Here is a 14304-nt window from a genome sequence, read left to right on the forward strand (position 1 = left end):
CTCTGGCCTTGTGCTGCATTTTTGGAAAGCAGCACTCAGGCTTGGAGCAGCCCCTGGGAACACATGGATGCTGTGCTGCGGTGGCACTTTCCCCGTCCCCACTGCACAGTGAGGGGGTGAAATCCCTGGAACGGAGAGTGCTTCATTCTGCAGCACTGCTGTAATAGCTCAGTGTGTGTGGGCAGCTGGCTGCGTGGGCAGAGGGAAAGCCAGCAGGACGTGAGGAATCCCGCAGCATTTGCTGGCTGTGCTTAACACCCCTGCAACAGTAAAAAGAATAGCAGAGACCAGGCTCAGGAGAGATGGAAGTGGAGTTGTTTGCTACACATCTGGGTAAAAGCTGCATACTGCAGTACATGGGATACATCTGCAGGTGTTCAGTGGCGGAGATGTTGTGCTGCTATCAGAATTTTGTGAGGAACAAATTGAATCCCAGGAAGAAGTGATGAAAGGCTGCTGTTACTGGAAGAGTAGTGTTGTGCAAGTGTATCTGAGTTATAGTCTAGGCAGTGCAGGAGGGCTGTCATAGCTGGACTGTTTTATTCTGCATCCTCTGCATTGTGTGTGCCATCTCTACTGAAATCTGCACATCCATGCCAGTACATGAGCTGCATTTTTCTGGCCATATTCAGCTCCCAACTCCTATGGAGTAAATCCAAAGTCAGTCCAGTGGCTTTGGAGTCACACTGGTGTAGCTGAGTTCATCCTCATTTGTGAACACTGTATTGTCCATTGCCAAATACCAAAGTGTGCAGGTGGATGTGCATTTTATGAATCCCCGTTGGTTAACTTGACTCTTGTCCTGACTATATCACCTCTGCACTTAGCAGGGAACTTTGCCTGTGCTCTTCAAAGGTGAACCAGGAGGTCTGTGTGATAATGAAGAAGCTGTACTGTTGCTTTTCTGTGAAGAAGGCCTGGGGTTTTCGGTATCAGGTCTTGCAGCTCTCCCATTCATACATTTAATGGGTTGATTGTTCTCACAGCCACTCTCCCCAGGGATGCCACACTGCCCAGGATATTTTCTTTTGACATTACACAGTAAGCAGAACTATTTCAAGCTCATCCATTTTTTGTCAGCCCATGAGGCCCCTGCAAGGAGCAGGCCATTCTGCTGAATGCTGATCCCCTTATAGCTAGACATATGTTGCTCACCCACATACTTCAGCACCTGACAGTGTCAGAGTCTGTGCCTGTGCATATCATGCATTCACGTGCTCCGAAATCTCATCCTATCCTTTCCCTACCCCAGGAAACAGCCTGAGCAAACTCACTCCTTGAGCCTTGACAAAGAACCCTGAATTTGGGTTAATGATGAAGTGTGGCATCCTTTCACGAAGTCACACTCTTACCTCTCCCCACTCACCAGCTCAGAGAACCCAAGGAATGTGGCGATCTTCCTGGCATTGCACTCATTCACCTCAGCAAGAGTTCACCTGGACGGAGACCCTTCAGCGTGGCAGACTGAAATATAAGAAAACCTCTTGCACAATACACATGTACAATTTGTTCTTGTCTGTCCTGTGGGACAGGCACCACATAGGCTCACAGCCACTCCCAGGATACATAGAAGCATGTGCTTATAGGAGGCATGAGGAGCAAGCCAAAACACGTAGACACACAGGCTCTGACAAACATGTAGGGTGCAAAAGAGATCCGCAGGTACAGGTCATACATACACACAAACGTGTGCTTGTTGAGACATGCACTACCCCCCAAGTGGGAAGGGCAACCCCTGGTATTGATACAGGCTGGGGGATGAACGGATTCAGAGCAGCCCTGCTGAGAAGGACACAGGAGTGCTGGTGGATGAGAGGCTGGACACGACTTGGTAATGTGCTCTCACAACCCAGAAAGCCAGTTGTATCCTGGGCTGCATCAAAAGCAGTGTGGGCAGCAGGTTGAGAGAGGAGATTCTGTCCCTTTACTCCACTCTTGTAAGACCCTACCTGGAGTGCTGCATCCAGCTCTGGGTTCCCCAGAAGGACATGGACCTGTTGGAGGGAGTACAGAACGGAGCACAATAATGATCAAAGGGCTGGAGCACCTCTCCTACAAGGAGAGGCTGAGAGAGTTGGGGTTGTTCAGCCTGGACAAAAGAAGGGAGGCTTTTGTTCTCCAGGACAAGACTTTATTGTGTCCATTCAGTACTTGAAGGGGGCTTATAAGAAAGATGGGGACAGATGTTTTAGCGGGGCCTATGGCAATAGAAGAAAGGGTAATGGTTTTAAGCTGAAGGAGGGTCGATTTAGATTAGATATAAGGAAAAAGTTTTTTACAATGAGGGTGGCAGAACACCGAAACAGGTTGCCCAGAGAGGTGGTAGAGACATTCAAGATCAGGTTGGAGGGAGATCTAAGCAACCTGATCTAGTAGTAAATGTCCCTACTGACTGCAGGAGGATTGGACTGGATGGCCTTTAAAGGTCCCTTCTAACCCAAACCATTCTATATTTCTGTATCTAGCACTATCAAGCAGAAAATCACTCCCACAGCCAGGCAACTGGGCCCACTCAACACTAGACCTGTTCTCAGAGAGGCACTCACAACTACAGAGGGAGAAAAACCCTCTGTCTGGGAGCTGCACAAAGCTCCCTCCCATCTATGACAAAGTGTTCTCCTGGTGCCTTCTCTCACACACAGAGATTTCTGCCTGAGGGTGAATCAATAGAGAAGGGTGGGGAAAGTGGAGGAAGAGACAAGCAAATCTGAGTATGGGACTTCAGGCAGCCAGCACCAAGCTCAGGTGAGGAAGGTAGAAAGTGTCACTCAACACTGAGCATTGAAAATGTATGAAAAAGAGAATTATTTTTTTAACAGAAAAAGTGCCCACCTTTCATTATCCCCCTTTGAGTACTGATCCTCATTTGCCCAGAGACCACGGCAAAAATGTCTCCTAAGTTTCTTCACAGACACATTTTTATCTTTGCCTTTGTCTGCTTCACAGAAGGTGCAACCCCAGCTCCCCTAAAGCAAAGAGTGACGTGCCCAGCTCTCACCTCTGGTCCTTGGGGACATCTCTCTGTGGGTTACATTTGGAATAACTGAACGTAGTGACACATCCTGAGTTGTCTGTGTGGGACACAGTGGGACGGGGATGATACAAGAGCCTTTGACTCTGGAGCAGATGGATGGCAGAAGAGAGTCACTGATGAGGCATGGTATAATGCAGCAGGATCCTTTGTGGCAGTGGGATGGCACTTGTGATTACCAGGTGACTGCAGGGGCTGTAAGTGACACAGCAGGTCCAATGCCATCATTTTGTCCTCAGCACCAACTGGGTGGGACACTGCAAGTCACTTTTCTTCCTCCCAGCCAGTCCCATTCCTGCCACAGGCACGAACTCATAGGAGCCCAGGCACATACCAAGGGCTGCATTGCTGCAAGCCATGAGGGGAGCCAGAGGCAATAATGCCTCAAAGAGATCATGCAAACTCACCATGTGTCTGTCCTTCCCTTTCAGAAACCCAGACAAGGGGATCCAGTTCCTGATCTCCCGAGGCTTCATCCCGGACACCCCCATTGGGGTGGCACACTTTCTGCTCCAGCGGAAGGGCCTCAGCCGCCAGATGATTGGGGAATTCCTGGGAAACAGCAAGAAGCAGTTCAACAGAGATGTCCTGGAGTAAGTGTGGAAACCTATTCCCCTCCTTCTTGCATTTTAGAGGAGTTGCCTGCCCACTGTGCTCCTGGCTGCATCAGCAAGCACTCTGTTGTCCTCCATGCCCCTCCATTTCCACTCTGCAGGAACCTCACCATTCCTGCTCCCTGACTGGCACCCCTCAACACATTTCCCAGTGTTGTGTTTAATATCATCAGCCCTTTCATTTCAGTCTCTTCTCAGAAGGCCTGTGATCATCTAGCAGGAGCTCAGCACTGTCAGGGGTTAGGACTAGTGATGCTGGGAGGTTTTGGGTCTGGGAAACTCTGTGGCTGGTGTCTCACCCCATCCAAATAAAGCACCTCTGATGCTTTCTGGGAAGCACTAAGAGAGGCAGAGGAGGAAAAATATCTGCTCTTTGACCAGCAGGGAGAAGTGAATGCTGGCTACACATCTGGTTCTCTTTCTGTCCAGGTTGGAGATGGGTGTCCTTTTCAGTTTGTCCAATTGCATTACAGGGATAATGAGAAGTGGGTTGAGAAGGCCTGCATGAGGAGGCATGCTACTAAGGGTTTGTCATTGCTACTGCAGTCACAGAGCACTGAGGAACATCCCCACTCCAAAATCTCCAATGAGCTGAACTGTCCTTTTTCAGAACAAGATCTCAGATTTCCCCCCTGCTTCTGTTCAGTCACTGAACCTTCAATTGTTACCTTCAATTCTCCCCTGGTCACACAAGCCCTGTGTCTCTCAGCCACTTCTCTCCCTTCAAGTCTAGCTCATTCAGAGACATACTTCAGTGGATGACCAAAACTCAGCTGGGTCTTTCTTTTATTATGCAGAAGCAGAGTTCTTAGGTGGGAAATCCTTTGCATTGAGTCCTTCATTATATTCTCCCATTCTCCAAAATGTTCTCTCACTCGAATTTTGCAGTGGTTTCTCTTGAACCAAACCATACAGAAGCCCCAAATCCAATGCACACACCACTTCTATTCCAGAAAAAGACTGGAGGATGACAAAGTTCAAGAGCCAAATCTAGGTCCAAATTTCAAAATTCATTCCCACTGCAATTGCTGTGGCTTATTGCTGCAGGTACCTGACCTTTAGTTCATCTCTTTTTTAATATACTGTATGGGTATTGATTTGGCCAGCAACAAGACACATGTTCTCTCCAGTCTCTTCATGCTGAGAGCCACAATTAAAAGTAATTGCCTCTTTTTCTCCAGCAAGCAATGTGTGGACTGCTTCCCCTGACAGATAATCTGCTGAAGTCCAAACTCAGCCTCTGCAGAGACAGGGAAATATTGCAATAGCAATATGCTGTTGCTAGCTTGTAGTCCTAAATTTGGCATCATCCCTGCAAATGACCAGGTTCTTCTGCCTCACATGGGACTACAAACTCTGTGTCAGCTGCTCCTGAGAACAGTCCCTATTGCAAAACTTGGTATCTGCCTCCCAGCCCCAAGGCCCGGGAGCTGCTGTGTCGTGGTTGCCTGTCTTGTTTCTCCATATAGCGGGGGGGCCACTGAAGCCAGGGGCCCTACTCCATCATGCTTATTAACCTGAGTTTCCACTGCACCTCTCATTGTACCACTGCAAATGTTTATGAAAGAGTGACCTTGCCATCCTTTTTACCTTGCCATCCTTTGTAGAAAGCAAGGCTCAAAGATGGGGACTGAGCTATTTCGGCTGTGGACATATCTTGGACATGGACTGTGTGTGCCTGAATATATATCAAGAAACTGAGTCTGAATTTAGGGTTCAAACCCGTGCCTGATCTCTCCAGGCAATGGATGATATGTTTGCACTAACAGTCTGTGTGCTGCCAGCCCCTCTTCACAATAAATGTCTGATTCCTCTTCCTTAAAGGCAAAGATAAAAGAAGACTTAAAATATACACAAAATTTCTAAAACAGGAAAGAAAGAACATGCACATTCAGCTGGTTGTAGCTGTGCTGTTTGAAGGTACTTTCACTCTCTTCCTGTGTCAGTTCTTAGCTTGAGGGAGCAATGTTTGGTGGTTTTTGCAAGCAAATTTTCCTCAGCTGCTTGTGAGGGCTGGCTGGGCAATGGCTGCACACCCAAGAGTGTGACATGCGTGAAAACAATTGAGAAAGTATTGAGAGGAGAAATTCTGTCTCAGGATTATCATCCTGGATATTTTCCCTGTCCGTGCTCCAGGAAGAAGAGGGCTGGCAGTGTACTATAGTGTGCTGGCATTTGCAGTGCACTAAAGCTCAAGGTCTGGTCACAACTTCTTAGCTGTTTCTATGGGAACAAGAGGCAGATCAAAGACCTTTTGGCATCTTAGAACTGTCTAAAATCTAGTCTGGTTCTCATTCCCCATCCAACTCCATCAAACTAACTCGGGAACACTGACTCAAGTTGGGAGAATAGTCTCTGCAAGGGCTATCTTGCAGTCCCCGCATCTACCCAGACTTAGAAAGCCAATGTTAAGGTATGTGGCATTCTCTGGAGACCATGTTGAAGCAACAAGACCCCCTACAGTAGCTTTTGCACAATCTGCCCAATAGCACAGCCATTGTTGTGTTTCAAATTGGTGGAAGAAGAACAGGCACTGTTAGTCCTGGCAAGGTCGAATGTCCAGGCAGGGTGGCCATGAGCACACAGTAGTTGTTGGACAGGCTTGACCACCTGCATGAGCAAGCTTGCATGCAGTCAGGGATATCTGTGCTCTTTCACATCCCAAACGTGACCCTGGAGCCTCCTCTACCTCCCCAAAGCAATTTCAATTATTGATGCCACTTGCTGTGTTAGTTTAGCTTTCGCTTGATGTGAAAACTTGTGTTGCAATTGTGTATTGTAAGCAATGTTTCTATTGCAGCCAGGTTAAATTAACCCAACTGCATGAATAAATAATAGGACAACTTTTAAAACATCTGCAAAAGTGTCAGCCTCCCTTGTGCATCTGGAGGCGGGGCAGAGCTGCCCAGGTTACAAACTCCAGACTCAGCTGTAAAGCCCAGCCGTAAGTCTATACTCTGCAAAGTTCTCTTGGCTCCCATAGATATTGAAGCTGTGCTGGCTGACAGACAAGCCAACCTCTGTCTGTTCCTGCTGTCACAACAGAGCTCAGGAGTGCAGAGTGGCATTTGGCACTATGAAGACGATCCCACTTTACTGCCCACCTAGTAAATGCAAAGCTCCAGAGAAGAGCCATGCTGGCTGCAAAGCCTTTTATGTACACAGGCAGGGTTTAGGCAATGGTAAGCATTTTATGAGGTTTGGAGTCCTTTGGTAGGCTGTTTTGCCTTCCCACACCTTCATTCCCACTGTCTAAATGCCCTGAAATTATAGTCTCCCTTCCATCTTCCCATTCTTATCTTTCAACCTTTAACTGATTTTCTTGGAACTCAGAAAAGGTGTCTGGATAACTCACAAGTAATTATACACACTAGCCAGAGGATCAAGGGAGAGGGCAGGGGATTTTCAACAGTTTCTGACTATCATTGACACATACACTTTGATAACACTAACCTGCTCAGGTTTGTCTCTTTAGGAAGATGCACTATGTAATTTTCTCTTGTAGAGAAGGCTTCAATCTTTAAAATAAGGATTTATCTCAAGTGTTGTTGGCCACCACCAAATTTAGTGTTTTCTATCAATTTACAAATTCCTTTCATCAAAGAGGCATGGATCCCTCAAGAGTGTTGTTTTTCTCAGTGTGCTGGTTTAAGCTCGACATCTAGCTTTTAGGCATTTTGTGTTACAGGGCATAAATCCCATCTGTAACCTATTTTAAGCATCCCACTGAACAGCCACTCACTGCAATCAGCATCCCACAGAAGGATCCAGCCTCTTCTCTTGGGAATCTGCTTCTACAACCTGTCCTGCAGCCAGCTGGGAGGAGTCACTGGGGACCTATCTCAGGGTTTCAATGTCTAGCAGTCCAGGAAATACAGCTGGAAAGAGGTAGACTAGGTCATTAAAGCACCTATGTGGCAGTGAGCAGTTTTAATCAAATCTATTTGGCAAGTACTGCAGAAAAATAACTTTGTTACTTTAAAAAAGTCAATCCCAAGGCATCAAAACATATTTTTAATATGAGACACATCATCATTCTTCCATCCTTTATTCATTCTCTGTTTAGTTGTTGCTTTTGTTGTCCTTCATTCATACTTCCCTTCACTTTAGTTCATTCTTCCTCTCCACCTGTTTCTGGCTCAGGAATTGCTTCCATTTATCCATTCTTGTTTATTCATGAACAAGAGGAGAAAATGGGCAGGGACTCAAGCAGAGGAGACGTTGTGCTGAGTCGGGGACTGATTGGTATTAGACTGTGAGTTGCTGTTGGGGACACTCCCCCTGTGGGTGAGCAGCTTTCCTGTCTGTCAAGCCTGTGTTGTCTTTTCTTTCTCTCATGGAAAGTCAGGGACAGAAAAGCTGCTCTTAGGACTGTAAGTGCAGAGCTGGGAGCCCAGCAAAGAGACTGTCTCTCAAAGAAGTGTTAGATTCCTCTTGGACTGGCATAATGAACTTATCAGGTTAGCCCAAACTAGCCTTCTTTCCCCTTCTCACTGAGGGCATTGCAGAGGATCAATAAGGAACGTGCGTCACAGGAGGGTTTGAGCAGCCAGCTTGTGCTGTGGAGCAATAGATAATGATGTGATAGAAACAGGACAGAGGGAAGCATGTGTTAGGCAGTTCTGGCCTCCTGCTGCAAGCAGAGCTGTAGCACAGATCAAACGTAAGCAAGAACTGCTTTCCCATGTCAGGCTTGTGAAGGCTGAAGGTGCAGCTTGAACCTGCCTAGATCCACCGGAAAACAGTAGTTTCCTTCGTTCCCCAAGGGGATGTTCCCAATGTGCCTTGGAGGGGAAGGTGTAGGCTGGGCAGAACCCTCCCCTGCATGGTCAACATGTCTGGTGTGGGAACAGCTCTGTACTTGTGAGGCAGCTTTGGTGCAAGGCATGGTACACTAGGCAATTCCTTGCTTAGGAAGAAGTAGGTGCCCAAGTAGCCATGTGAGCTACCAACAACCACGGGAGGGCAAGTGGGCATGAATCAGCCCCAGAAAAAAGCAGGCAATACGTGTCATGTAGCATCCCCCAGAAAGAGAAGACTGGTGTAGGCCATGGTCTTCATTGTAGAGACTATCCTTGCACAAGAGGGCACAGAGGGCAGGATTGGGACACATTCCTGTGGCCACTGGTGCAAGGAATCAGTGAGTACTGCTAAGTTTTTGTTCAGTTAGCACATGCAGGGCAGCCTCCTCACATGGAGCTGAGCCCTTCCTCTACAATTCACCCAAATCCTGGTTCACCTGCAGAAAGCCTGTAGAATTAGGGAAGCTGAGAAAAGGGATGTTTTTTTATTAATGTCTTTATGCCTTGTGATTTTAAACTTTCCACCTGGCTGCCTCCACCATTGCTCCCTCCCTGAGTGTAGGCTGTAGGTTCATTACAGATACTTTTAGTTGCATCCCAGCTCCTGCTGCATTGTCACCTGAGCGGAAAAGCTGGAAAATAGGTCATTACACTTGGGTGAGCAGATCCCAGCCCCACATGATACAGCTGCTTCCTGCCTTCACTGAACCCTTTTGCCACAGGCTTTTTTTGCCATGCTTAGCCCTGTGCTAAGTCCTCACAGCTCTGAAGCCATTATGTCCACCCCCTTTGGGGGCAATGCCCTGTAGCCTAGGAGGCAGCATGGCTACCACAGAGATAATAGCTGGGCAAAATAATCCATCTAGAAGCCCACTCTTTGGTCCTGGCAGCTGGCGTGGAACACTCTACAGTTGTGAGGCGCCTGTCTGTTGGGTGTCCCAGGGCACATCAAGCTCCCCCTGGATATAGGTGGCACAAGAGCCCTCAAACCTCAGTACTTTGTTTATGAGGCAGGGTGTCAGCACTTTTTCTGCACACTTCAGCAACATGATCCAAACATCCAAAGTCATATCCCTGCAAATACAGGGCTAAATGCGTTTCTGGATGCACTGTGAGCTCAATTTGTGTGGATTGTTGCAAGTTTGTGGGCATGAAGGAGTTGAAACAGGAGGAGATTTTATAAGGTGATTACTGTGCCCCTGCTTCATTATCCTTCAGGCCTCCTGGAGGTCTTGGAATAGCCATCTCACAGGTGTTCTGCTGTTTGTGGGAAAAAATGAACCTGGCACTGGTTTTGGCATGTGCACATAAGCTGTTGGTTTATTCCTTGGATGCAGAGAGCTGCCCACTCTCATATCCTATGTCAGCTTCCAGGGTCTCTGCCTTGGAAAGGAAAGACCTTCTTACTCTGGCTTCATAAAGAAAAGTTACATTGCATTTCAGGGGAGCTCTGACACAGACAGCACAGTGCATTCAGGAAGGTAATGGGAGTCAGCACAGGAATCTGAGGTCAGGCAAAGCAGCAAAACTTGCAGCCATGTAGCAGAGGAGCAGGAACATGGCAGCCCTATAGCACAGGGCTCTTCGAATGAACTTTCCTGTGTCAAATTGCTCACAAAAAGCATCAGACAGCTATAAGCCACCATTCTTTCTGTCTGTCTAGCAGCAGAAATTAGCAGCCTACCTAATGGCTCCTCTAGGAGCTATTCCTCAGACCTTTGGCACAGGCTTTGTCAGATAAATAAAATCCAAGCACAGGCTGACTTCACTTGAGTCAAACATTCTTCCTGACCTGTCCTTTCTGCCTGGTCAACTTTTCTCAGGAAGCAGGACACCCTTCTTTGGGCTTAGGGACAAATGGAAGAGACTCCCAGGAGTTCTTCTTAAAATTTACAAAGTAAACCTGTCTCTGTGAGAGAACCTCTCAAAGGAGAAGCTGAGGATAACTTACGTAGCAATGCCTGTTTGAGTCTGAAAAGAACTGTGTACAGCTGTCTTGTCCTACTTGTCCTAACAAAGGTTTGATGCTTTCTGTATTAAGGGCATTGACTTTATTACTTGACATTTGTGCACAAAGGGGAGGACATGTTAGAGAAGCCTGTGTGGAAGGGGAAAGACTGATCAAAGAGGGAAGGAGGGAGCAACAGATAGATGATTTAATGCTGGTGGATTGGGTGACCTCAGCAGGTCTCCCTGGTGTGTGCAAGGACTCTGCTTTCACATGTTTGGAAGCAGACAATAGCAGCAAAATCATTGGGGTCAGTGCTGAGAAACATCACACTTTGGAGAGGATTAAAAAATAATAATGAAAGTCCAAGTGCAGAGGTGGTTGCAGCTGTGAACACAATAATGACTAACCAGAAAAAAACTGTTCTTACTATCAAAGATAAATTCCAAGAAGCAGAATGCCTTGATGTCAACCCAAGGGAGTGAGAATAAGTATCAGAAAAATAAAAATAACAAAGAAAAGAGGCAGTGGAGGAAGTTTTTCCTGTTGCCAGAAACCATTTCTGAGTATTTCTGCAGTCCACCTCTTGGAGGGAGAAAAAAATGTTTCATGGAAGATTTTCTGGGAGAGCAGTCACTTTGATTCTCTTCCCTTGCTCCTCATCAATTGTTCCTAAATTTCGATTATATGGAGTTTGTGCAGGGAAAGAGCCCACATTTCCTAGCTGAGGCTGTAACAACTCCAACCTTAGAAGATACAAAGCACTTTATGTTCAGTCAGAGCTCTTGGTAAGTTATTCTGTGGGTGTCACCCCAGTTAAATGATGATATCTCAGCTTTGAATCAATAAGGCAATGGAAGAATAGAGAGATGTCTCTGAGCATTTGAACCCTGTCCCTCACGCATTTGAGGCATTGTACAACAGATTTTTATTCTAGTAAGGCTGCACATGGCACTCAACAGCCTAGTTCACAAACCACTTCCCAACAAGCCCACAGCAAACTGCAGCACTGTAGAAAAGACCAACAGACACATCTCCAGTTTATCACAGAAAGGAAGAAGAACAAGAAGAAACTGGTGACAGCACATCCCTTTATTGGAAGAGGTCTGTTTGGCATAATTTCCAGTAATCCTAGGAAATGGAAGGATCTAGAAGACAGCTAATCCCCTCCCCCTCTATTTTCCCTGTACCACTCCTCATACAGTCCCAGACAACCTGTCTCGGGGAAAATTTCCTCCTAACCTTAAAGTTGGGGCTAATTTATCTTTTACAACATGAGAAAGCAATCCAAACACAATACAAAGAACGAAATAAAGGGTGGGGAAGGGTAGATAGAATTAGTATCCAAGGTATATAGATGCAGAAAATATGAAGTTCTTGAATTTTTAATACATTTCTTATGTCAAGTTGGTGCCATTAGCAAATTAGTAACCTTGTATTTAAGGAAGGCTTAAAGAAAATGGGATTTTGGCAGCTGTGAGTTTCTTGGTCTGTCAGACAGAATGTCAGCTTTGAAAATTTATTTATAGGAAAGAATAATGACAGATAGGAAGGTAAATGCAACATACAAAAGCCAGTGGACAGTATACAATGTCTGTCTTTGTTAAAATAACTAGTTTTCTAGACAAGGGACATGCAGAAGGTAATTCTAGACTTCAGCAAAGCATTAGACATGAGAAATATTTAGTGGAGAGTGGAAGAGAGAGAAATTAGCAGAGGAATCATAAAGAGGGGAGAGAATTGGCTGATGCAGATATTAGTGTCTACATGCTCTGCTGAAATGGGAAGTTGGGCCTAAGGGAGGTTATGAACAGACTTCTCTGAGTCTAGTCTTTTGATTAATGCTTGCAGTAATGACCTGAGCACAAAAGGTAGGAATAGCTAACAGAATGTGCTGAAGCCACATGGGGAAGATGTTGTCTTTACAAGTGACTGAAATATCATGCTGTAAGAATAAGAACAAGTAGATTATTTGACTAATACAGACATCAAGAACTGTACTAGTAGGTTTTGGAGACTAACAGCAGGGCCTTTATAAGCTGACAATGCTTTACTGGGAAATACAAGAGGTGGCGTCCCCTTCTTGGGGTATCTAAATTGGCCATGAATTACAAGTGGGCAATGCATCACTTTGAAATGAAAAGTGAAACCAGACGAGAAGGTGGTGTTGCAATGTTACTTCTGTACGACAGCTTCCATTTCCTACTTTCCCTGAGCTGGCTCTGGTCTTAAAAGACCTAATGAACGCTGCAGTGGTTGAGAAGGGAGTGAAGCGTGGTGAAGAAATGGGGATGGATACTGGACAGAATGGAGGGTGAGAACAGGCCAATGAACTGAGATAACAGAAGGATGGATAAGCAGGTAGTGAACATGTGCTGACAGGGACAGAGGAATGAACGATGTGTGAAGGATTACCAGATGATAGGAAAGTCAGAAATAGATGGATCTATCTCTGTATTGACATTGGTCTTGATCTAGGTGTCTAAATATCTATGTCAATATAGATGTCTAGATATCTATATAGATACAGGTAAATATCAATTCATATATACTTTCTCTGTATATGCCTGTGTAAATATATATATGCTATATGTGATATGGTTTGTATATATCATGTATATATAGTTAGGCACAAGAATTGCTCACCAGCTGTAGAACACAGAAATCACTTGTCTGAAATTACTGCCTACTGTAAGCATGACCTGGGCAGCTGTAGTGATGTCTCAGGACATTGCCCATGGTGTTTCCCTGGGGGACTGAGCCGTGGCACTGCAGTGAAGGAGCCTGCCTGGTGTTATCCACGGGAGGACGTTCTAATGAAGGCTGTCCCCCTCTCACAGCTGCGTGGTGGACGAGATGGACTTCTCAGGCATGGAGCTGGATGAAGCCCTGCGGAAATTCCAGGCCCACATCCGCGTGCAGGGGGAGGCACAGAAGGTGGAGCGGCTAATTGAGGCTTTCAGGTAAGAGAACGAGCCCTGCAGTCCCACTGCTGCAACCAGGTGGAAGCAGAGAACACACCCAAGGCAAAAAAACAGTCATGGAGAGAATGACTTCGGATTTCCCTTCCAAGGAGGGTGGCCATGGAGGGGCTACTGAAGTGCGGAGTCCTCTGTGCCACTGCTGCATATGAGCCACGTCCTTGTCAGATGTACGATGGCATGAAGGCCACAAAGGGCCAGAGTGAGGCCAGTGCTGACATGTCTGCCAGCAAGGGATTCCCTGTTCATTGGTGTGTTCAAAGGAAGAGCAGCAGTGGGGCTTGCAGGGGTGCTGGGTTGCTCCCTTGGTGCATCCAGAGGAGTGCTTTGTCTCTAGCAAGGCAGGCTGGAGTAGTCACCTGCTGTATTACCCTTACACAGTGACACCTCTCTAGTCTCACTTGCTCTTTTGGTTCCTGAGGACAAGAAGGCTGAAGTTTCAGTGGCCTACTTCAGCCACTGGTGGGGAAATTTGCCTTCAGAGAGCAGTCAGTTCCTTCTCATTTGTATGAGAGATGGAGTGAAAGGAGCAATTTGTTCTACATGTGATAAAGCCATTGCCAACTTGGAGCAGAGGGCTCCCATGTTCCATGTTAAGTGTGTGCATCCCTCCTGCTGCAGCCAGAGGTACTGCATGTGTAACCCAGATGTGGTCCAGCAGTTTCACAACCCGGACACCATCTTCATCTTGGCCTTTGCAATCATCCTCCTCAACACGGACATGTACAGCCCCAACATCAAGCCCGACAGGAAGATGATGCTGGAGGACTTCATTCGCAATCTGAGAGGTGAGGGTCCTGCTTTGATTTTTTTTTTGCCATCTTGCTGCTCTCAATTCTGCCTAGGTGAAGGCAGCAAAAATCTAGGGGAACTGTCTTTCTCCAGGGCTGCTGCTGCTCCCTGTGAGCCAGACATGGGAAGCCCTTTG

At 46.5% G+C, this 14304-nt stretch overlaps 1 protein-coding gene across 8 annotated transcripts in view; it reads left to right on the forward strand.

Moving 5' to 3' along the window:
* Positions 1-14304, forward strand: part of IQSEC3 (IQ motif and Sec7 domain 3) — a 101504-nt gene that overhangs the window by 70558 nt on the left and 16642 nt on the right. For all 8 annotated transcript variants that reach the window (XM_027680649.1, XM_027680656.1, XM_027680655.1 and 5 more), the window contains 3 exons: positions 3463-3624; positions 13236-13358; positions 13998-14164. In XM_027680649.1, coding sequence (XP_027536450.1) covers positions 3463-3624; positions 13236-13358; positions 13998-14164 — 452 coding nt within the window. The remainder of the gene's footprint in view (positions 1-3462; positions 3625-13235; positions 13359-13997; positions 14165-14304) is intronic.

The sequence above is a fragment of the Neopelma chrysocephalum genome, unplaced genomic scaffold (assembly GCF_003984885.1).
Source record: "Neopelma chrysocephalum unplaced genomic scaffold, ASM398488v2 Primary Assembly neopelma1_59, whole genome shotgun sequence".
In the NCBI taxonomy this organism is placed as follows: Eukaryota; Metazoa; Chordata; class Aves; order Passeriformes; family Pipridae; genus Neopelma; species Neopelma chrysocephalum.